The following is a 23,120-nucleotide window of genomic DNA, read 5'->3' on the forward strand; positions in this document are numbered from 1 at the left end:
TTGGACATAAATTAATCGTTTGGGTTCTTCTTAAAGTGAACTTTATTAGCAGTTAAACTATTTATAGCTGCAGGCAGTGTCCTGAATAATGGACACCTTTCTGGACTAAAGTAAGTGACTTTAAATCTTTGTGAAGGTTATTTTTATTTCTAGTACTGATTCCATGAACTGGAAAAAGGGATGTATTTTAATGAAAAATTTCATTAAGGAATAAATAAACTGGGAGGTAGTAGTTAGTGTCTCTCATTCCCTAAAAAGGTCTCTGCAGGATGTTCTTGAGTTCACCCCACAATTCTTGTTACACATTTTTGAGTCTCAGTAAACTTTGTCTTTGCATGATGAGTTACCCAAAAAATAAATAAAAAAATAAATAAAATCCCACATGACATTATGGAATGCAAGTAAGAAAAGAATGCCAGTTTTTTATTGTCATATCACCTATGCCTGACAAAATTCCCATTGTAAATGAATATTTGTTCTGTTGCTGCAGCAGTACTGTGATATGCTCCTCAGAGTTAAATTTATTGAGAAGCTGTAATCCCAAGAATTTAACGCTGTTAACTTGTGCTGTGTGTCTGACATCATATTTTATGGATACGGTGGTGGAAAACTTCTTACAAGTTCTAAACTGCATATAGTGTATATTTTCATAGTTTGGTGAGACAGAATTGACTAGTAATGTCTATGAAAATTACGTTAAGTAATCTTTCGAAGACGACAGATCCACTTGATCAGCTATTTGTTGCGTTGTATTTGTATAATCTGTAAACATAACAAACTTGCCATCTAGTAATATTATAGATGTCACTGATAAACAAAAGATAGAGTAAAAACCCTACCTGGAACCTCGTGGACCACCACATGTAATTATTTCCCAGCTGGCTCATGCCTGGTAGCTTAATAAACATCACTTACCCTTTGACACCTTTCGTTTCCTGTAAAAGATATAGAATTTAACTATTTGTAGCATTTTCTGTTACTCAGTAATATTCTAATTTACAGTCGTTACAAGGATATTGTCCACAATCAAATGCCTTTGACAGATCACTGAATACAGGGTGTTACAAAAAGGTACGGCCAAACTTTCAGGAAACATTCCTCACACACAAATAAAGAAAAGATGTTATGTGGACATGTGTCCGAAAACGCTTAATTTCCACATTAGAGCTCATTTTAGTTTCGTTAGTTGGTAGAGGCGGACCAATTCCATGGCCTCCACTCTCTCCTGACCTCAACCCTCTTGACTTTCATTTATGGGGGCATTTGAAAGCTCTTGTCTACGCAACCCCGATACCAAATATAGAGACTCTTTGTGCTCATATTGTGGATGGCTGTGATACAATACGCCATTCTCCAGGGCTGCATCAGCGCATCAGGGATTCCATGCGACGGAGGGTAGATGCATGTATCCTCGCTAACGGAGGACAATTTGAACATTTCCTGTAACAAAGTGTTTGAAGTCACGTTGGTACGTTCTGTTGCTGTGTGTTTCCATTCCATGATTAATGTGATTTGAAGAGAAGTATTAAAATGAGCTCTAACATAGAAAGTAAGCGTTTCCGGACACATGTCCACATAACATATTTTCTTTCCTTGTGTGTGAGGAATGTTTCCTGAAAGTTTGGCCGTACCTTTTTGTAACACCCTGTATATCAGTAGCCTGTAATTTATCGTATAATGAATTAAGTACGTTCTCGCTGTGTGTGTAGATAGCCTTCTCAGTATCGCATCCCTTTAGAATTCCTTACTGTGACTTTGACAACATATTATTTGTTGTCAGATGGTTAAGAATCGACTGAATGCTACCTTTAGTAAAATTTTCAAGAGTGCTGGGAATTGTGAAATTGGTTGGAAAGTTGATGGTATTCACTTATCTTCTCTCCTAAATAAAGGTTTAACTTCAGCATATTTCAGCTATTCAGGAAATGTTTCACTGACAAATGGCAGACTACACAAATAACTTACTAAGGCTGATTCACTGTAGAGCGTCACGTCACAAATCGTCACACTACGTCACGTCTACTTCAGGGTGTATTCCCATTGGACGTCACGTCGCGTCAGTTCGCTTAGCCTAGTACTGAGCCTTGAAAGCGAGGTTATGAGTTACCGTTCCTGATACTAAATATCAGAATACGGAATTGAGGAACTTGATCGGTGTTCTGTGGTAATGTGCTGAGAAGTGAAACAACATTTCAAAACAATGGATTTATTTGCTAGCTAAAATACATACACACAAACACATCAAACAATAAAACTAAGGGAATAAAAAGAAACACTTTACCTTATTCATTATGTTTTTCTTTTCCCACGTAATTAATAATGTGATAAACAAATATATTCTTCTCCTTCATTAGAGACGAATTTTTCGTTTACTTTGCTATTTAATGAAAACCACTTCATCAAACTATGTTCTTATTTATCTACAGAGTAGGCTTCAGCTGACTGTCTGTTATTTGTAAAACCTAAATAATTTTTCGTTTTCAGGTATCTGACCTCACTTGTGAAAGAACAATCAATGGAAAAAATATCCAAGTAGTCACGGAAAATTTGCAATTTACCACAAAAAAGGCTTAAAAACCAAATATTATTTAACAAGGGACAAACGTCTAAAATCCACTACTATAACACGAGTGACTTTCGTGAAAATAAGTTCACTTGCGGTGCTAACAGACGTCGTCACCGTAAAAATTTTCTTCCCTAGAAGCCATGACGTGAGTTGAGTGAGTGATTGAATTCTGACATTTAAAATGTATTGCGATATGTTCTGAAGTGACGTTACGTGACGCGTCGGTCAGTGCAAATTGGACTTCATTATCTTTCTGCCATTTGTAGCGTCAGTTGAAGTGTTGTGTTTCTATTAACTCTGATTCATGATCGTAGTTTTGTATCTGTGCTTTCGTAATGGTTGATGAGCTTTGCACCATGCTTTGAAAGTTGTGGTGGTGGATGAATGTTTTGGGAAATTTTATAAACACGTGTACAAATGTTGTAATAATTTTTCGTAGTTTTGAATTATAATGTTAGACGATGATGATCCGGTTATGCAGGAGGTTTGTTACTCTTTATGAATGTTGTTTTTGTAGTGATACTAAAACTTGTTTACTTTCGGCATGTGTCTGGTAAAAATATGGTTTGTGTGTGTATACAACGAATGTCAGGAAAGCAAGTAAATTGTTTCGAAAAGAAAAGAGTGAATATCTCCTTTGTGACCATTTATAACCCAGCCACATTTGTTTAGGTCGTTTTTTGAAGAAGCAAGCATCAGAAAATCCTCACGAGAAGTGTTTAAGTGTAGTCTGTACACGCTTTATTTAACGCTATTGCAAAATGTAAAGAAAACACAATACCAATGTAGAACGTCACTTCTATAGTAGCACTCCTGCATGGGAAATGTGTATTCAGAAGTTTTGTAGTCTCTAGAGCGTTAACTTAATTTCAAAGCTCTCAAGCAAGATGGCACTTTCCAACCTAATCTAGACCACGGGCTACATTACTGACCAGTCTGTTACCACAGCCGATATTACGGTGGGAGACAATGTCGCTTCACACATTCACCAGTCTGTAATTTTATCAGTTACCAACTTAATGTTTCTCTTGTCAGAGTATCTCTGGTATGGTATGGTATGGTATGGTTGGTGTTGGCCACAGTCTTAAAAGGAATTGAAATTATACATATTAGGCCTTAAATGTAGCTATAGCCACCGTATTCATTGATTGCATTACAGAAACCGTTTGATATGATGGATACATTGATATTTTAATTAAACATGATAATGAAAAGTTCATGGCTAGGAATATTATCAAGGTGGTTGAAAATTCTGAAAACATTTTTTTCTTTCTCACATTTAGACTTCATCTCATTATTCAGTTCTCAGACCGAATAATCATTGACATCCGATGATGATAGTAGCCACTTAAGTGTAAGGAGGCAATATTAAAGGCTACGGTGATTGTCAAGGAGTCTGTCAAGTGTGATGGCTAGATGACAATATTGTCTTGGCTCCCAGCATATAGTTTGACAATGTTTGAAAATCTCTCCCCCCCCCCCCCCCCCCCCCATCAAGTGTAGCAGTAAACATACTGGCTAAAAGCATATATTAATCTACTCCAATCACATATTGAGTTCTGTAACAATTTTTACAGTACAAAACATCTGTATAAAATCTACTAGTGACACAAACCTCAGAATAAGCCATTGTGATGAGGGCCATGTGCAAGGCTGAAATATTGGTCAAGATATCATGATAAGCCCATTAAAGGTGGCAACAGTTAGCGATACCTATGTTCTCGGTTTTTCCCCAAATGAGATTCATCACCATTCTTATCAAACTACTATAGTCATATACTGGCATTAGAGCATTGATAAGAGCTAACTTGAAAATTTGAGGCTTTGTGTAGGAGAGAAAACCTTTTTCAAGAAGGTCACTAAAGCAGGCTAGTGCATTGAGGATAACTTGTAGATTGCGATTGAACTGTAGACATAGATGGGATTTTAATAACTATTTTCTAGCCACCAAGAGGAAGAGAGGTGAATTCATGTGTTGCTTTGCCTGTCAAATGGGGATGTTAAACTCTGTGAACTACATTGTGTGATTTGAGAGGAATAGGCTGTAAGTTGGCACTGAATTTCAGCATCTCTTTTTCTTTCTAGTCCATACTCATAACAAAATTTTCACAAGCACTCTTCAAATGAACCAGATTATACAGCTATGTGCCTTGTAAAAGATTGAAAGAATATAGGCCTAATGATGAATCACCTCTATTAGGAAAGTGCCCAGGAGTCAATCCATACCAAGTGGTCCAAGAAAAAAATAATTGCTTGCTTGACCATCTCAGAAAAATTTTATACTTGCTGTGTGAATTCTCCAATGTTTAGTAGTCACAAAAATATTTTTTTTTTAATTAAAAAAAATTCTTTATTATTTTGAAGTGGTGGCCATATTTATTCCAGGCCGCATGTGTTTTTTTTTATATTTGCAAGCATCTACATTTTTTACAATTATTCAGAGGTCGATAGAAGCGTCCGATCCCACGCGTCGGCTTTGACCCGTGACGTAAGGGTGTTGTCGTGTGTGACGTCATGATGGCGCGGAGTTTGGTTTGAGTGTGGCTGTCTCCAGTTCTGTTTTATCTTATTTTATTTACTTTTCTGATCTGTTCGTTCTATCTCGTGAGATTTTTTTAAAATTTAAAAACACTTATTACTTATTTTAATTATCTGTTTCCTCCAATTTCTGTTTTAGTTTATTATATTTATCTTTCTGATCTGTTCGTTCTATCCCGTGAGATTTTTTTTTTTAAAAAGACAAAAAACACTAATCAGCTACTGAAGCATCTTTATCTTCTATGGGTTGCAGGGGTTACGACCCCTGGGGAGGTGGGTGGGTATTCATGCATGGCTGTCTTCACTTACACGTTGTAGCTACACAAGGCGTCTAAATTTGTTTATATTTAGTTTGCCCCCCACCCAAAACACCCCATTTGCCGCGCTTGTCCCGTTAGTGTCATTAGGCTTCTTGTGGAAAGTGTGTGTGTTTGTTTTTTGTTTCCGCCATATTTGTGACGTCATGGGTCAAAGCAGACGGGCGGGATCGGACGCTTCCATATTTCCTTATTCTTTAGTGGATTGTCCTAAGCCTTTCAGATAAAATGCATTTAGTTCAACACACTGTGGGCTAGCAAATTAACATCATCATCACTTAGCTGAATGTATTCTTCACTATTCTTAATAGTACAAAGTTATCAGTAACAAGAAACTCAATTTTTGAATAGTAGTTTTCCTAAGGAAGATTAATTTCTCAGCTTTAATATTTTTTGTGCTATTACACTGTATAGTATAGTTACTTTTTATAGAGTATAGCTTACACTAAAAAAATACACTATTTTAAAAATTTGATTTTTAATTAAATTTTTCCATTTTGTGGGGCCTGCCATATCTTTGTTAGGGAACCAGATAAAAATCTGAAAATTTCACAGTTAATAGACCTTTATGATATCAATCTTCGGTATAAATTTCAACTTTGAGATTCGATTGGAAGTTATGGAAAAAAATTACAAACGTGAGTCAAAAATACGTTTTTTAACTTCTGTGATATCTAGGCTTATGGAGTAAAATATATTCGTTACAATATATAATTTAATCATATCTATGATTACTTAATTTTTTATTCAAAATAAGCCTACTGATTACATTATATTGTTCTCTTGTTGTTTGTTTTTAGTATATCACTCATTGAATATTTGAGAAAATTGTTCGGTGTTAGATTACAACTTGGCCCAGTCACAGTTGTAAATTCCATGGGAGACAGCTTCCTTAGTACATTTTTAAGTGGCATCCAAACTTGATCCTTCTAATTTTTTTAAAAAGATGTCCTTGGTCCTGGAGAGTGATAAAATACAACATGTACATCTTGGTTTTGACAGTCAATATTAACAACTTTGCCAGTCCACCACTGTTCATCGTAAACACAAGCTACTATGTCTTTATTTTGAAGAACCAGTTGTACAAGTTTACTACACTGATGAAGTTCACTATCAGGCGAAGTTGATGTGATCTTACACTCCAGTAAGTTGTGTGAATGGCATACAAAACAGTGAAAAGATCGAGGGTCTTTAATCTTCTGACAAGTGTTGTACCTTTCCTTCAAGGCGCTCATAGACTTCTTGTATTTCCTCACATTGTACAAAAACGTAGGTTATTCCTTTGATATGTTTTTTTACAGAATTCAAACATTTCTTGAGGTGTTATGATATGATGTCATCGATCCGCTGCAGACTTGCTTTTGTGACAGCTCGCTTTGTTGTACCCATGACACCAACACAAGCATTCTTCCCATGGCATGAAGCGAAAAAGTGCCATTCTACATCAAACTCAAAATCTTCTTTATGAAAGGAGATGTTAATAATTTATTTATTTATTTATTTATTTTTGTTTTTATATTGACTTGCTGCCCCATCCAAAAAGTAAATCATTTTTTTTATGGAAGGGTGGTGCTGTTTAATGTGGTTTGTTAATTTTAGTTGAAAAATGTGCACTGCTGTAGTGTTGTGTTCAAGGTAGTCACTTGTGACACCAAAGCTGTGGCTCATTAGTTTATCTTCATCTTTATAATGAAATACAAATGGATGAACTGTGGCCTCTTTGTTTACCCAGTGGTGCCTTTGTGCTTCATCTTGAACAACAAAGGAATAATTTTCCGAAAAGTCAGCAAGAACTAAGCAGTCATCAGCTGCCAGGGTTTGCTTTTTGTCTTTCAAAAATTTACTTTGAGCTTTTGCAATAAAATGATGCATTTTCTGACTTTGAAGGTTAGCCAGCAACAATTCATAAAACTCTTCTCGTGATTTTATGACTGCCACCATTTCAGTTCTCCCTTGTGTCACCCATTGTTTGTATTTTATATTGTTAGGCATAAAATTGTCGTCTTCGAATTCTTCAGTGTCAAGTAAGGCTTGTTTGCATGGACTGACAATATTGCATACCATAACTTCCAAAAGGTCTTTATAGTCAACTCTAAGATTGGCATCATCTATTACATTCTGATGATACAAACAAACATGGGTGTCAGATGTCCCTGCAACAATACACTATCTTGGTCTCAACTCGAAAAACTTTGATCTTCCAATTTTAATGTGAGGGTTTTCTTTTTTAAATTCAGTGAACAATTCATTTAAATTACACAATATTAACCTTTTTTATCTTTGAATCTTAGAACCATTTTCTTTCACAGAAACACAGTCTCATTTGCCAGACATCAAATGGCTGTTATTTTCATTGTGATAATACTTAATAACTTTACGGATTGAACAATGTTATTTATATTCCGTCCTGATTGCACAGTGTTTATTCATATGACCGGTTGCAGTTGATCTAGAACCATCTTCAGATCTGTAACGATAATGACACTAATTACTATTTCACGAATGCAAATCATTTTATCCTATCTAATCAACATCAAATGTACCAGAGTGTACTTGATATTTCGGTTACAGGAGTAACCCATCCAAATCCAGCAACTTTCACATGCAGCGTCACATAAAATTGGTTGGCAGAATGCACGTCATTTATATTAATTATAATAATATTACTGACAGGTGGTGTCTGGTACATTTGTTACATTACATATGCTCATACTGTATTCAGTAGATTTTTGTGACTAATTTTTATCTCCAAAAATAGTTAATTAAAATCTGTAGATGTCAAGGTTAAAATCTCTACTTATCACGATTTTAAAAACACAGTAAAATTATCATTTTTGTACGATCTAAAAACATAGGGCGATTTCTATTGCGCTGGTGTAGACTTGTTTTCCTCCATGGTCTGCTTCCGTTGTTCCTGCCATTTCGGTGTTGTGGCACGATCCGCTCAGTTGTCTGACATCCAGTGCCGTGGGCAAGAGGGCCGCGCAGGAGAGCCCCGTCAATGATGCCAGGTGCTGCACGCTTCTTCCAGCTTCTCCATCACACAATCTCTCATCCCCTGGCCTGGACCTTCACACATGTGTGATTAGCCGATTGTCAAATTAATTTGGCTCAGTATCCTTGGACATGCTATATACCTTATGTATTGCGTCATATGTCCTCCATCCAAATTAGATCTGTCCTTTCTCATGCTGATAAGCTGGTCGTTATTATTACAATGGACACAGGTACCTTTTGTTGCTTGTTATCTGTAACTTAAGTATATTAGCTCACTTAAGACCCCCCATTCCGCAAAAAAAGACACCTTCTTGGCTTGGTTTATGAAATTTCTGGCATGACTGAGTGGTTTACTTGATTTTTAATGATAGGAAGCAAGGCGTCATGAGCTGTAACAGTGGAAAGAGCAGTGAATGAATCTTTGAAGTGGTCTATCTATAATAATACAGGAAGGGAAGGGGGTGTGATACTGATGGTTCAAAACTCCTGGGTGTGTGTATTAATCAGAAATATAATTGGAAACCAAATATTACAAGTGCATAATAGATCCAAGTACATAATGCATTCAGCAACATTCAGTCTACGTGTAATTAGGAAATGAACGTATATTACATATTTTCATTCATTGATGTTTATTAAATAATTTCCTGAGGCAGTTCCACACACACACACACACACACACACACACACACACAAAGTATTCATTGCATGTTATTGTGCTGAAATTATAGTATCTGGTATATGTGTGCACACACAAACTGGGTCAATGGAAGCGTCCGATTCCACATGTCGGCTTTGACCCATGACATAAGGCTGTTGTGGTGTGTGACATCACGACGGCGTGGAGTTTAGTTTGTGAAAGTGGCTTGTTTGTAGGTGTCGTTTTGATGTGATCGGTGGTGCTCTCTGGTGGTGCGTGTATGTGTTGTGTGTTAGCTGATGTTTTTGGTTTAGTTTGTGTGTATGGCGTTGTTTATAGGTGGCGTATAGTTGCAGTCGGTGGTTCTCTCTGGTGGTGTGTGTATGGGTAGTGTGTTATGTGGCATATGGGGTTCATTTGCATGGTAGCATTGCATGTGTGTGGTATCGGTGGTGACTGTGCTTTCAGCGGAATATTTTGGTTTTGTTATGTTGACGTTATTCTAGTTTTTTTCTGTTCATTGTATGTGAATTTTGGTAAATTGCTTTGTTTATGTCTTTGGTGGGTATGGATATGACTGACAAAGTCAACAGTTTTCGGTTGTCGGCAATGATGGGGGACAGTGCGTTGTCTCTGAAAAGGATTAAGTGTGGTGGTGGTGAAAGATTTGAAATTTATTGTGTGGTATCAGTTGTTTCGGTTGACTTATATAGGTCAAGGGAAGTGTTCGATTCCAATTTTGATTTTGTAGGGTTTTTTGTGGTAAGAATAAGTGTGTTGGTGATGAAATTTTTGAGATTTATAGTGTTGTATCGGTTGTTTCTGTTGACCTATACAGGTTAAGGGAAGTGATCGATTCCAGTGGATTTTGTGTGTAGTGGAATTTGGGAAGGTTGTGGGGTCTTGTTATTTTAGTGTTTTTTTGTCGTTTGGTGTACTAGCGTGTGTTTATATTTATTTTGTCCCCACCCAGAAACCCCCAATTTCCCCCACTTGTCCCGTTAGTTTCATGATATGTTTTGATCCTTTTTCGTGTTTGTTGTCATGTTTACATGATGGCGTCATAGGAGCGGTATGGTATTTGTTGTGAATGGTCATTTCCACCGTATTGGTGACGTCATTGGTCAAAGCAGAGGGGGGGGGGGAATCGGACACTTCCATGTTTTAGGCAACTCACTTTAAAGAATTAGATATACTAAAAACAGCTTCTCAGTACATACAGAGTTCCCTCTTACGAAGATTGTATTGAAGCATCAGGCATGGTTTGAAATTAATAGTACATAGCATTCATAAATATAAGACTAGGAGCAAAAATAGCCTCCATTGTCCACAACTTAATCTTATTAATGCACAGAAAGGAGCTACTAAGTATGCAGCCATAAAAATATTTGAACACCACACTCGTACTGGCAGTTATTGGGGGTTTTCAAAACAAATTTAAATCATTTCTGCTTGACAACGCATAGGCTTACTCCACAGATGAATAAATAGTATTATGTAAATGCCTTCACAGAGGAAATGTGTGTCATTTCTAAACCTACTAACATGACCCAAATCAAAATAATTAGCACCCACACTAATTATAATAATAATAAATCTGTTTAGTTATTCTTCTTGTTCCACTTGTTTTGGTAGTGTCCAATTGCCGAGTGGTATATGTACAATAGATATAAAATTCTAGTTAAATTTATGATGTCACATGTGGTGATGTGCTGTTCATATTTATTACATGTGGAGGAAAGGTGGGGTGTGATGTCATTAGTATACATTAAAACTGAGGTATACTGACATTAGCACACTACTACTTTTCATGGTGATATGATTCGTAGGAGCTACAGTGTTCATTTGCAGAATGTGTTATTTATCTATGACTTTATTTCCAGTGGATGGGTGGCATTTTTCAGGCTGCAGGAACATGTTTGTACTGCATGTATGATCTTATCTGTGTATGAATTGGGACATATATTTAATGAAACTGGGTTTATTAAATTATTGATTAGTATTTGGGGACTGGCATTTTGGATGTGGCTAGCATTGAATGCACTTGCCATTATCTCCTATTATGAAGGTGTGAAATTCTCTGTTTCAGTTGATCATGGCTATTACCAGTCCTCAGCTATAGAGTAGATGGACGAGACACAAACTAAAAATAATGTACAAGGATAAAGAAATTGACCTGAAACACTGCAAATATGTTATTTACCAGGGTACACATTTCAAGTTAAACACCTAATGATCAGTGTTGTATCAACGCAAAGAAGAAGGGCGACTGAAAATATCAAATCAAACATTTTAAGCTAATTTCATTGAATAACTTCCAGCAGAAAAAGATTATTTGTGTTATGGTGAACACATTGAAGCTGTGTAACTACCTACCAATGATGGTAATAAAAGTATAAAAGAGAGCTTGATGATTCCAGGAGAGATGGGGGGCGGGAGGGGGGGGAGAGGGGGGGGGGAGAGAGAGAGAGAGAGAGAGAGAGAGAGGGGGGGGGGGCAGTCCAAGCTTGAAAACACTTTACTTTGTATTTACTCTGACCTTACAGTGAATCATATCAGCCTACTGAAGGACTGCACATCTCTCACATACAAGAGCTGTATGTATCACTTTAAATTTAGTACTCATACAGTTGGCAGAACTGCATCCTTATGGGGTCAACGGAGGCGTCTGATCCCACCCTTCAGCTTTGATCTGTAACATAAGGGTGTTGTGATGTGGACATCATGACGGCACGGAGTTTAGTTTGTGAGTTGGTTGTGTTTGTAGCTGTCATCTTGTTGTGTTACTGCATGGAATTTAGTTTAAGTTTGTTGTGTTTGTAGATGTCGTCTTGTTGCGGTGGGTGGTGTCCTCTGGTGGTGTGTGTATGGTCTGCGTGTTGTGGTGTATTGGGTTCATTTGATTGTCATTGTTTGTAGTGTGAATTAATTTGTATTGCCTGTGATTGAAGAATGGAAATTGGTTTTAGTGAGTTACCAGCAAATTTTTTGTTTGTTTATGTGACTGTGATGTCGCTTGGTGTTATTGGTTTGTTGTTTGTCATGCAGTAAGACGTTTAATTTATTTTGTGGCTTCTTTTGTTAGGTATGGATATGACAATGAAATTTAACAGTTCACGGTTACGTGCTGAGATGGGGGATGACATGATGTCCCTCATAGAATTTTTGCAGGTGTTTGGACTGCTGACCAAAATAGTCAAGTGCAGTGTCTGTAAAGAGAATATGTGGTTGGCCAGAGTTCCGGCATCTCAGACGAGTGACTGTTACATGTGGTGGTGCCAAAGGGATAACCTTTGGTGCTCCATTAGACGCGGTACCTGGTTCAAGAAGTCTAGGTTGGCCCTGTGAGAGGAGTTTAGATGACTTATTATTTTTGTTATAGATCCTCCATCAGTTTTTGCGCACATGAGACTGGTGTGAGTGAGAGGGCGGTTTTAGGTGGTTTTCTTTTTGTAGGGTAGTTTGTTCAGAATATGTTAAGTATAGGAGTAAGTTGGGTGGGCCGGTGGTGGTTGTCGAGATAGATGAGTGGCAGTTTGGGAAGATAAAATATGGGAAGAGTAAGTCTCCGGTTGGTTTATGGGTGTGGAGGGCCGTTATAATTTTTTTTTTTTTTTTTTTTTTTTTTTTTTTTGGGGGGGGGGGTTATGCAGATAGGTTGTGGGTGGGTTGGGAGTTTTTTTGTTTTTGGTTGTTTTTTTTGGGGGGGGATGTGGTTGAGGCTGTGGCTGTGTTTGTTTGATTGGGGTGGCTGACCTAGTGTGTAGTATCAGAATTTTTTTGTCTTAAGTAGTCTTTTTTTTATGTCTATTATTCACGAGTTATGATGTTTTGTGTGGTTTTTCATGTGCTGCTGGTTCGGTGTCATTTATCGCAGGTGTAGGTGTTTAATGTTTTGGTATCGTCACTTGTGGTTGATTTATGTAATGTAAGGGAAGTTTCCCATTCCAATTTTTTAGTTGTAGATGCATTTTGGTATTGTGAGCTGTTGTTGACCTATATAGGTCGAGGGAAGTGTCCGATTCCAGTGTGTAGTAGCTCAGTGTGGTTTGATATTGTCAGTTGTAGTTGACCTATATAGGTCAAGGGAAGTGTCTGATTCCAAGTTTTGTTGGTTTTGGAGTTGGTTTTGTGTATATCGATAGTTGCGGTGTGATTATAATTTTTGGGTGTTGTTGGTTTTTATTTTGTTGTATCAACAATTTTGGTTGAGCTATCTAGGCGAAGGAAAGTGACCGATTCCTGTGGATATTATGAGTGTAGCGGAATGTGGAAATTTTGTATTGTTTTTATGTCGTCGTTTTGTTGATTGTCGTGTCTTTATGTGTTTATATTTGGTTTGTTCCCACCCAAAAAACCCCAATTTCCCATGCTGATCCCGTTAGTTTGATTATAGTTTTGGAGGCAGATGTGTTTGTTTTTGTATGTATTTTTATTTCTTGTTGTGTTTATGTAATGAAGTCATAGGCACGATATTGGAGACATTGAGAATGGTTGTTTCTGCCATATTGGTGATGTCATGGATCAAATTAGGCGAGGGAAATCGGATACTTCTGTAATCCCTCCTTATGCTTCATGGCTCTGTGTGCCAATTATTTTCAGATTCCTGTTACTTACAACACTAATGGACATCAATGAAACTTGGCAGTTATGGAAGGCAAAATTCTTTATATTTGTTACTCCATACTACCTAAAAGTGCTACATCTTCCAGGTGAGCCACCTGAGTGTGACAAGTTCCAGTGGCCATTTTGAAACCTTACATCTTATGTTTCTCATTTCTTCTGAGGAAAAATACGAACTATCTACCTTCTTTGGAGAAAAGAAACCCTAATGGCTGGTAGGGGAGGTTCCCAGAATACAACTTCCTAAAGTAACACCCATGCATGCATGTCTGTCTGTTTAACTGATGTACCTCTGAAAATTTGAAACAGGCCTGTCTCAATCATTCTTTGTAATAATTGGTGCTTTTTACATTAATTTTGTGTCTAATTATGTGTACTTGACACACCATTTCTTAAGTATCCTAATTGCCTCACTCCCTATTCTCTCATCAAAGGGAAATGCACCTAAATTCACAAATTGATTTTAAATCCACAAATAAAAAAATTATTTCTTTGTGATATTTGTTAGGTTAAAATTATTGCTAATATGAGTTGTATTAGTCAGTGCCATTCACCCATATTATGCACTCTGAGTGGAATGTAGGCAGGTATTCATCTAAACAGGTATTCATCTGCATTCAATTTCTTCTTCCTTCTAGTACTCAACACAAATGGCATACTTGGAACAAGTGTACCGTACGGCTGTTTTGCCAAAAGTCCTGTTGTCTCTGCTATACTCCACGTCTTCCATGTAAGAATATTTGCATCTGGAAATGCTTCAAGGCCACCATAATCGCAATGATTGCCCCACACAACTGCAGGTGTAAGCCATGTACTACCTCCAAACACGGCTTGTACATCACATGTAAAATTCAAACGTAGTCCACGAAATACGTTTGGACCTCCAATTAGTTGTTGTTTATTAAACTGTCCAGCAAGATCAATGTCTATCGCCTTCAAAGAACAATAAACAGGAACGCTGCGCCGCCAGCGACGACGGTAACCACGTCGCCCAGGCATTGCTGTGGCACGTTAATACAGGTAAACTTGAAGGCGCAGGTGGCCGAATTTTATGACGAAGGAATTTCCAAGCTCGTCCATCGCTACGATAAGTGCCTTAATTTAAATGGCAACTATGTAGAAAAGTAGTATTTAAGTGTGGCTTTCATCTGTATATAATAAAAAAAATTTCCAATACTTTATTTATTTTTAATTCCAAAACGTAATGTACTTTGTGGATAGCCCTTGTATGTAAGGATAATTTCTGTTTGCTGATGACACTAGCTTGGTAGTAATGGATGTTGTGTGCAACATTGGCTCGGTTTCAAATAGTGCAGTTCATGACATAAGTTCATCGCTTGTAGAAAGTAAACTAACGCTAAATCACAGGAAGACTCAGTTTTTACAGTTTCTTACACACAAATCAACAAAACCCGATATTTAAATTTCACAGAATGGGCATATGATAAGTGAAACTGAAAAGTTCAAATTTCTTGGTGTTCAGATAGATCGTAAACTGTTGTGGAAAGCCTATGTTCAGGATCTTGTTCAAAGACTTAATGCTGGCATTTGTACTTTTCTAATGGTATCTGAAGAAAGTGATCGTTCAGCATGAAAATTAGTCTAATTTTCTTATTTTCATTTGCTTATGTCATATGGTATCATATTTTGGGGTAACTCTTCCCATTCTAGAAGGATATTTTTGGCTTAGAAATGGGCGGTTCGGCCAGTTAGTGGTGTAATTTCACGTACCTCTTGCTGACCCCTGTTCACTAGTGCGGGTATTTTGACATTGGCCTATATATATAATGGGAAATCCAGGATGGAATGTAACAATACCAGAGAAGGAAAGTTGCTACTCACCATTTAGCGGAGATGCTGAGTCGCGATAGGCACAATAAAAAGATTCACACAATCATAGCTTTCGGCCATTAAGGCCTTTGTCAGCAGCACACACACACACACACACACACACACACACACACACACACACACACGTCTGCAGTCTCAGAGAGCTGAAACTACACTGAGTGTCTGCAGTCTCAGAGAGCTGAAACTACACTCTTTGCGTGAGTGTGTGTGTGCGCGTGTGTGTATGTGTGTCTACTGCTGACAAAGGCCTTAATGGCCAAAAGCTATGGTTGTGTGAATAATTTTATTGTGCCTATCGCAACTCAGCATCTCCGCTATATGGTGAGTAGCAACTTTCCTTCTCTTGTATTTCTTTACTGTCATTTCTTGTTAATGATATCAGATTATTCCCAAGAATAAGCAGCTTTCACTGAGTTAATATTCAGCAGAAATCCAACCAGCATTTGGATCGAACTTCCTTAACTCTTGTGCAGAAAGGTGAGCAATATACTGCTGCATCCATATGCAGTAAGCTACCACAAGAATTCAAAAATCGTAGCAGTAATCCATGCACTTTCAAATCGAGACTGAAGAGATTCCTCATGGGTTACTCCTGTTGTTCTGTTGAGGAGTTCCTTGCAAAATTAAGCTGATTCTTATATTATATTGTTGATTGTGTTTACTTAAACTTATGGCTCGACATTTTTTGGGTTCATAAACATTTTATTTTTATCTGTTATTACTTTTATTTTGTAATTTCATGTACTGACATGTTCCATGACCCTGGAGATTTGCTCTTCAATTTGGTCTTACGGAACTTGACATGTAAACAAATATAAATAAATAGACATTTTTTGAGAAACTTCTACATAAGGACAGTTTTTGTGTGTCATTATTACAATTTATTTTCCACTTTATTGCCTTGTTTGGTTTCTCTTGAAATATGCTATCAATAAGCTGTAAAATCACTATTTCGGTATATCTTGGCACAGTATAACCAATGAACCAACATTAGGCAAAGAAGTCTGGACATTTATTCACAGATTCTGAAATTTATTATAAAAATGCCCCTCAGTATTCAGTGAAAGTAAAGAGAGCCTCACTCCATGGCTGACTATGGAACTGCCCCAGAAAATGAATAAACAGTACTCTGCACCTAAAGGACTTCAGTAAGATCTGATAACTGAACTTTATTAAGTATACTCAAAACAGCAGAATAAATTTAAGGAAAATCAGGCTTGCCCGTTTCGTTGTATGCAGCAAGTCGAATCCTGCAGCACCGTTGAAAAAACTGTGCAGTTTCAGCATAGGAAAAACTAAGTCTGATACTATTTTTTAAAAGTCTGCAGATGAATTAAACAACTTTTTCCCGACCATATCAGTGCTCAGTGATCAGCAACAATATACCATCATCATATCAGCTGGTTTCTCTCTCTCTCTCTCTCTCTCTCTCTCTCTCTCTCTCTCTCTCTTTCTCTCTCTCTTTTTGTGTGTCTCTAATTGCACAGTGTGTAATGTGCTTTGTGTAAAGCAATGAGAAAAATCTCTTCTGAGGCAGTAGGTAATGCTGGAGTGAGTATAAGTATGATTAAAAAATGTTGTCTATATTATTATTGCAGCGCATACAGATATCTTCAGTCTTGCTTGCTAAAGGTCCATGTCCTACAGAGTGCAAACAAAGCTTAATTTGACCAATATTCAATGATAACACAAAATCACCAATTAACTATAGTCCAGTAAGCATATTAACCCTCGTATTAGCAAGCAGGGTATTCTGACTACCCCAGGTTGATTTTTTCCTTATAATGTTATCCGAAGGGCCACATGCCTGTGGTTTCATGACTTTGTACTAAAATGATTGACGTTGAATTCACACTCATGGCTATCTAATTTTTTTGGCTTTATCATTGTTATTCAAGTCATTTATTGGTGGGATTGTGAGACTACCCCGCTTGGTATGAAACGTCTTTATTTTCTAATTTGTAGAAAAAGAAGATTTAGGGAAATATATCTGTCATTCATCATCTTTGTTGAGTTTTGCCATAGATCCAATGTTTGTTATTGTTGCTGGTTACTATTGTTGAGTTGAATTTGACGTTCACCGTTGAGCTGACATTACACGAATCAGTATTTCATCTACAAGTAAGGATGTACAAAGGAAATGATAATTAAATGGACACCCTAGCTGCAAACAGGCGTTGATGTACTTCATTGGGGACATATTGAAAATGTGTGCCCCGACCGGGAATCGAACCCGGGATCTCCTGCTTACATGGCAGATGTGGCACACATTTTCAACATGTCCCCAATGAAGTACATCAACGCCTGTTTGCAGCTAGGGTGTCCATTTAATTATCATTTCATTTCTAGTAAAGCTGCATGGTCATCCACGGTAACTGTTCTTTCGGGAACAGATACTACCGTCATATATAGATGTACAAAGGACTTTCTAGTGAAGAGATCATGGAAATTCTATACAATTCTGATGTCAGTGACGATGAAAATGAATGGGACATTGATAATGAACTGAATGAATGTGTGGAACCTCTTGACAAAGACCCTATCATAGCATCAGATGAAGCTGATCATGAAATATCAGAAGACACTACACATTCAAGTGAACAAGTAGAAGAAGAAGAGGATGAAGAAGAAGAAGACAACAAAGACACTGGAGATTTGTTTGTTTCTAGAAGTGGACTACAATTTACTAGTGAACCACCAAAAGGTGGGCGGGTTGACGTCTCAACATTTTGAACGTAACACCTGGCCCAGTGAATGATGGAAAAACAATCAAAACAATAACAGAGTCATTTTTATTATTTATCTCACCAGAAATCGTGAGCATAATTGCAGAAGAAACAAACAGGAAAGCCAAACGAGTAATTTCTTTGTGGAATGCAGCTCATTCTTCGAACAAAACGACATGGAGAGATATAAATGCAACTGAAGTTTACACTGTATTAGCATTTCTAATAGGAGCTGGTCAAACTCATGGACATCACACTAGTGATTCCGATCTGTGGGAAGGTAATGTTGCCTTTCGGCAACCATTCTTTTCTGCTGCCATGTCAAGAAACCGATTTTTGTCTATACTGAAATTCTTGCGATTTGACAACAGAGACACAAGCTACAAGCCATCAGGGTAGTGTTCGACAAATTTCAATCTAATTTGTGCAAGATCTTCTATCCTTATGAATATGTGACTATTGATGAACGATTAGCAACGTACCGAGGAAACTGCCCTTTTAGGTTTTATATGAAGAGCAAGCCTGGCAAGTATGGCATTAAAATTTGGGTTTGTGCTGATGTGAAGACATCTTACTTAATACGGATCCAAATTTACACAGGAATGGTGGACAATACTCTGGAAGTGAATCAAGGACAGAGTTGTTTTGGATCTGATGGAACCATTTCTGAATAATGGTCATGGTGTAACAACTGATAATTTTTTCACCAGTTTTCCATTGGGTGTTGAACTACTAAAACAAAACACGAAATTGGTTGGTACCTAGCGTGATTCCGAAGGAATTCTTGCCAAACAGAAAGAGAGACGTTCACTGTTCAATGTTCGGTTTCGCAAATGACTTGACCCTAGTTTGCTATGTTCCAAAGAAGGGAAAGGCAGTAATACTACTCTCTACTCAGCATAATGAGAGACAAGTGAGTGGTGAAGAAAGTGAACACAAACCCGAAATCATACTGCACTACAACAAAACCAAAGGTGCTGTAGATAATGGGGACAAAATGACAAGAGAATGCAGTTGTGTTAGAGAAACGAGGTGGTGGCCACTAAGAATCTTCATGGAAATGATAGATGCTGCAGCACTGAATGCATATATTCTATACACTCAAAGATTTCTTGAATGGCAGAAGAATAACTGAAGCCGACGTAAACTCTTCACGACTGAACTCGCATTTGGACCCAGCAAAGGCAACATGGAAGAAAAAGCCAAAAATATCATTGGTCTTCATAAAGATGTGCAAGATGCACTGAAAGCTTGTGGTATTGAAATTCCTACAGCAGTGATCCAGACCCAGTGTTCCAAGTTACCAACGCCACAACGATGTCAAGATTGCAAGAGAAACAAAGATCGGAAAACAAGATTCTGTTGTGTAACGTACAAGAAACCTGTTTGTAATATACACAGAGAAGAAACTGTTACTGTGAAGTGCATGCAGTGCAAAAATGTACTTGACTGAAAAATTGAAAAAAGTCTTGTGTTATTTTACTGCAGTGACTGTTGAGGTACATAGATTATTAATTTGAATTTACTGAAAGGTATAAAAATTTTTTTGTACTTTGTATCTGTGATCTGATTAAATACTTCTAATAACCTGAAAAGCTGTTTTCCAATACTAAATAAACCCATTGAATGGAAATAACGAAATCTGAGAACAAATATTACAATAAAACACAAAACCCTTTTGGGGTGGTCCAAATACCCCGCTTGGTAAAATAGAGGTGTGAAAAAGCTTGGTAACGGGAGGGTTAACCCAGTATCTGAAGGCTTATAGCACAGTGTTCATGAGCAGCTGATGGAATACTTTAAAACTTTGATAAAGTTCATTCAGACTTCCAGAAACATCATTTGCACATTTGCCTATCTAGAAAGTGCTAGATTTCTGCACAAGGCTTTTCATAATGTTGATTTTAATATATTTATTCGGAAATGAAACTGCTAAATTTCTCAAACAGTGCAGTACCGTAGTTCAGCGACTACCTTAAAAAAAGCTGCTATCGATGAGTGTGGTTCAGTAAACTCATCATGGAATCGTGGTGCCACATCAAATATTAATGATGACATTTGTTCAGTATCAAGATGTACACTAAACCTGTGTATTGTACTAAACCTGAAGAAGTTACATATCATCCTCATATACTATTGACAATTGATTAGTGAATATTTTTGTGAAACAGTTCCTCCTCTGCTCCTTGGCGATATCCAATTAACCAGCCAAAAACTAATAAAAGGTTATTGCATAATAGGAAAGTATATCCATCCAGAATGAAGGTAACACTAATCCAGACTGTACTCATGCTGAATGTACATCTACATCTATACTCTGCAATGTACTGAGAGATGCATGGCAGAGGGTATGTCCCATTGAACCAGTTATTAGGGTTTCGTCCCATTCCATTCATGAATGGAACATGGGAAGAATGATTGTTTGAATGCCTCTGTACATGCAGTAATTATTCTACTATTATCCTCACAGTCCCTATTTGAGCAATAAATAGGATATTGTAGTACATTTCTAGAGTCATCATTTAACCAGTTCTTGAAACTTTATCATCTTGGTATAATTTACGCCTATCTTCAAGAGAGTTTAGTTCAGTTCCTTCAGTATCTCTGTGACATTTTTCCGTGGATCAAATAAACCTTGTCGTTTTGTACTGCCCTTCTCTATATACATTTAGTATCCCTGTTACTCCTATTTGGTACACTTCAGCAATATTCTAGAACCAGTCAAAGGATTGATTTGTAAGCAATGTCCATTGTAGATTGATTGCACTTCCCCAGCATTCTACCAATAAACCAAAGTCTGCCACCTTCCTTACCCCCATGACTGAGCATATACAGTCTTTCCATTTCATATACCTACAAAGTGTTACACCCAGGTATTTGTACGATTTGGCCGATTCCAACAGTTACTCATTGATACTACATTTTTCGCTTTGTAAAATGCACAATTTTACATTTCTGAACGTTGAAAGCAAGTTGTCGATCTTTGCACCACTTTGAAATGTTATCAAGATCTGACTGAATATTTATGTAGCTTCTCTCAGATAGTACTTAATTATAGATAACTGCATCATCTGCAAAAGCCTAATTTTACTATTAATATTGTCTGCAAGGTCATTAATGTACAACATGATCAGCAATGATCCCAACCACTTGCCTGGGGCACACATGAAGTTACTTCTACATCTGACATTGACTCTCCAACCAAGATAACATGCTGCATCCTCCCTACCAAAAAGTCCTCAGTCCAGTCACAAATTTATCTCGACATGCCATATAGTTGTACTTCTGACAATAAGCATAGGTGTGGCACTGAGTCAAATACTTAATCAGGAAACCTACCTGACTGTCTTGATCCAAAACTCAATATGTCATGTGAGAAAAGTGCAAATTTGTTTTAACTTCAGAATCCAAACTGATTGGGATTGGGGAGGTCATTCTGTTCAAAAGACCTCATTATGTTTGAACTCGGAATATGTTCCAAGATCCAACAACAAATCATTGTCTAGAATATTAGACAGTAGTTTGGTGGATCACTTCTACTAGCCTTTTTGTAGTCAAGTGTGACCTGTGCTTTTTTACAAGGACTGGGCACAGTTTTTTGTTTGAGGGATCTACAATAGATTATAGTGAGAAGAGGGGCAAACTCGGCCGCAAATTTGGTATAGAACCTGACAGGGATTGCACCGGGCCCTGGTGCTTTGTTCAATTTTAACGATTTCACCTAACAGCCTTTGCATATGACCAGAATTTCTTTGGATTTTGTGAGATATCATTTGACAGTATTCGGTTACAATATTCATTGAAGTCATCACTCATTAAACCTGAGCCATAGTTTCGCTATGTGCTCTTTCCCTGTGCTGAATGTTTTGTTTCTCATTGAGGCATGACACTGCTGATTTTTTTATCTAGTTGAAGGAATATATATACCGTTCTGCTTGTTTAATATCCTTTGTTCTTTAGTAATCAATGTTCCAAACTGTGTCATGATCACTGACAACAGTTTTGATATGGACATTCTCAGAGAGGTCAGGTGTGTTTGCTGCCATTAGATCCAATATATTTCCATCAGGAGTGAGGTTCATAACTATCTGTTCTAGGTAGTTTTCAAAGAAAAAACAAAACTGTAGTTTGCCTTTTCTACTGCGACAAATATACTGCGATCATTTCTCATTTGCCTGTCATTTTGATATACACTTAAATTTTCCCCAAAAATCTCACTGCTGTCAATTTCAAGTTTCAACCAGCTTTCTGTTCCTAGTGTTATGTGAGCTTCACTGCTTTTCATGAGCGCTTCAAACTCTGGCACTTTGATGTGAATGCTTCGGTAGTTAACTATTAGGATTTTAATACTCTCACCTATGGGAGGCATTTCATTTGATTTACACTGATATTTCTGGGTTTCCTACAGCTATTGTTACACTATGTGATCGAAAGTTTCTGGACACCCAAAAAACATATGTTTTTCGTATTAGGTGCATTGTGCTGCCACCTACTGCCAGGTACTCCATGTCAGCGACTTCAGTAGTCAGAGAGCAGTAGTGAGAGAGCGGAATGGGGCACTCCAAAGGACTCATGACTTCAAACGTGGTCAGGTGATTGGGTGTCACTTGTGTCATTTGTCTATACACAAGATTTGCACACTCCTAAACATGCCTAGCTCTACTGTTTCCAATGTGATAGTGAAGTGGCAGGGTGCGGTTATGGTGAATGCCCAGTGAACGTCATCTGTCAGCGTGTGTAGTGCCAACAGTAAAATTTGGAAGCGGTGATGAAATGGTGTGGCCGTGTTTTTCATGGAGGGGGTTTGCACCACTTGTTGTTTTGTGTGGCACTATCACAATACAAGTCTACATTGATGTTTC

The 23,120-nt window shown here is 37.5% G+C and overlaps 1 protein-coding gene across 1 annotated transcript in view; it reads left to right on the top strand.

The window, feature by feature from the left end:
- Nucleotides 1-2,910: 2,910 nt before the first annotated feature.
- LOC126236289 (DNA-directed RNA polymerase III subunit RPC5) overlaps nt 2,911-23,120 on the top strand; it is a 129,030-nt gene continuing 108,820 nt past the window's right edge. Inside the window, exon 1 of the mRNA XM_049945477.1 lies at nt 2,911-3,050. Within this exon, the coding sequence (XP_049801434.1) occupies nt 3,018-3,050 (33 nt within the window). The 5' untranslated portion in view covers nt 2,911-3,017. The remainder of the gene's footprint in view (nt 3,051-23,120) is intronic.

This window comes from Schistocerca nitens, chromosome 2 (assembly GCF_023898315.1).
Source record: "Schistocerca nitens isolate TAMUIC-IGC-003100 chromosome 2, iqSchNite1.1, whole genome shotgun sequence".
NCBI lineage: Eukaryota > Metazoa > Arthropoda > Insecta > Orthoptera > Acrididae > Schistocerca > Schistocerca nitens.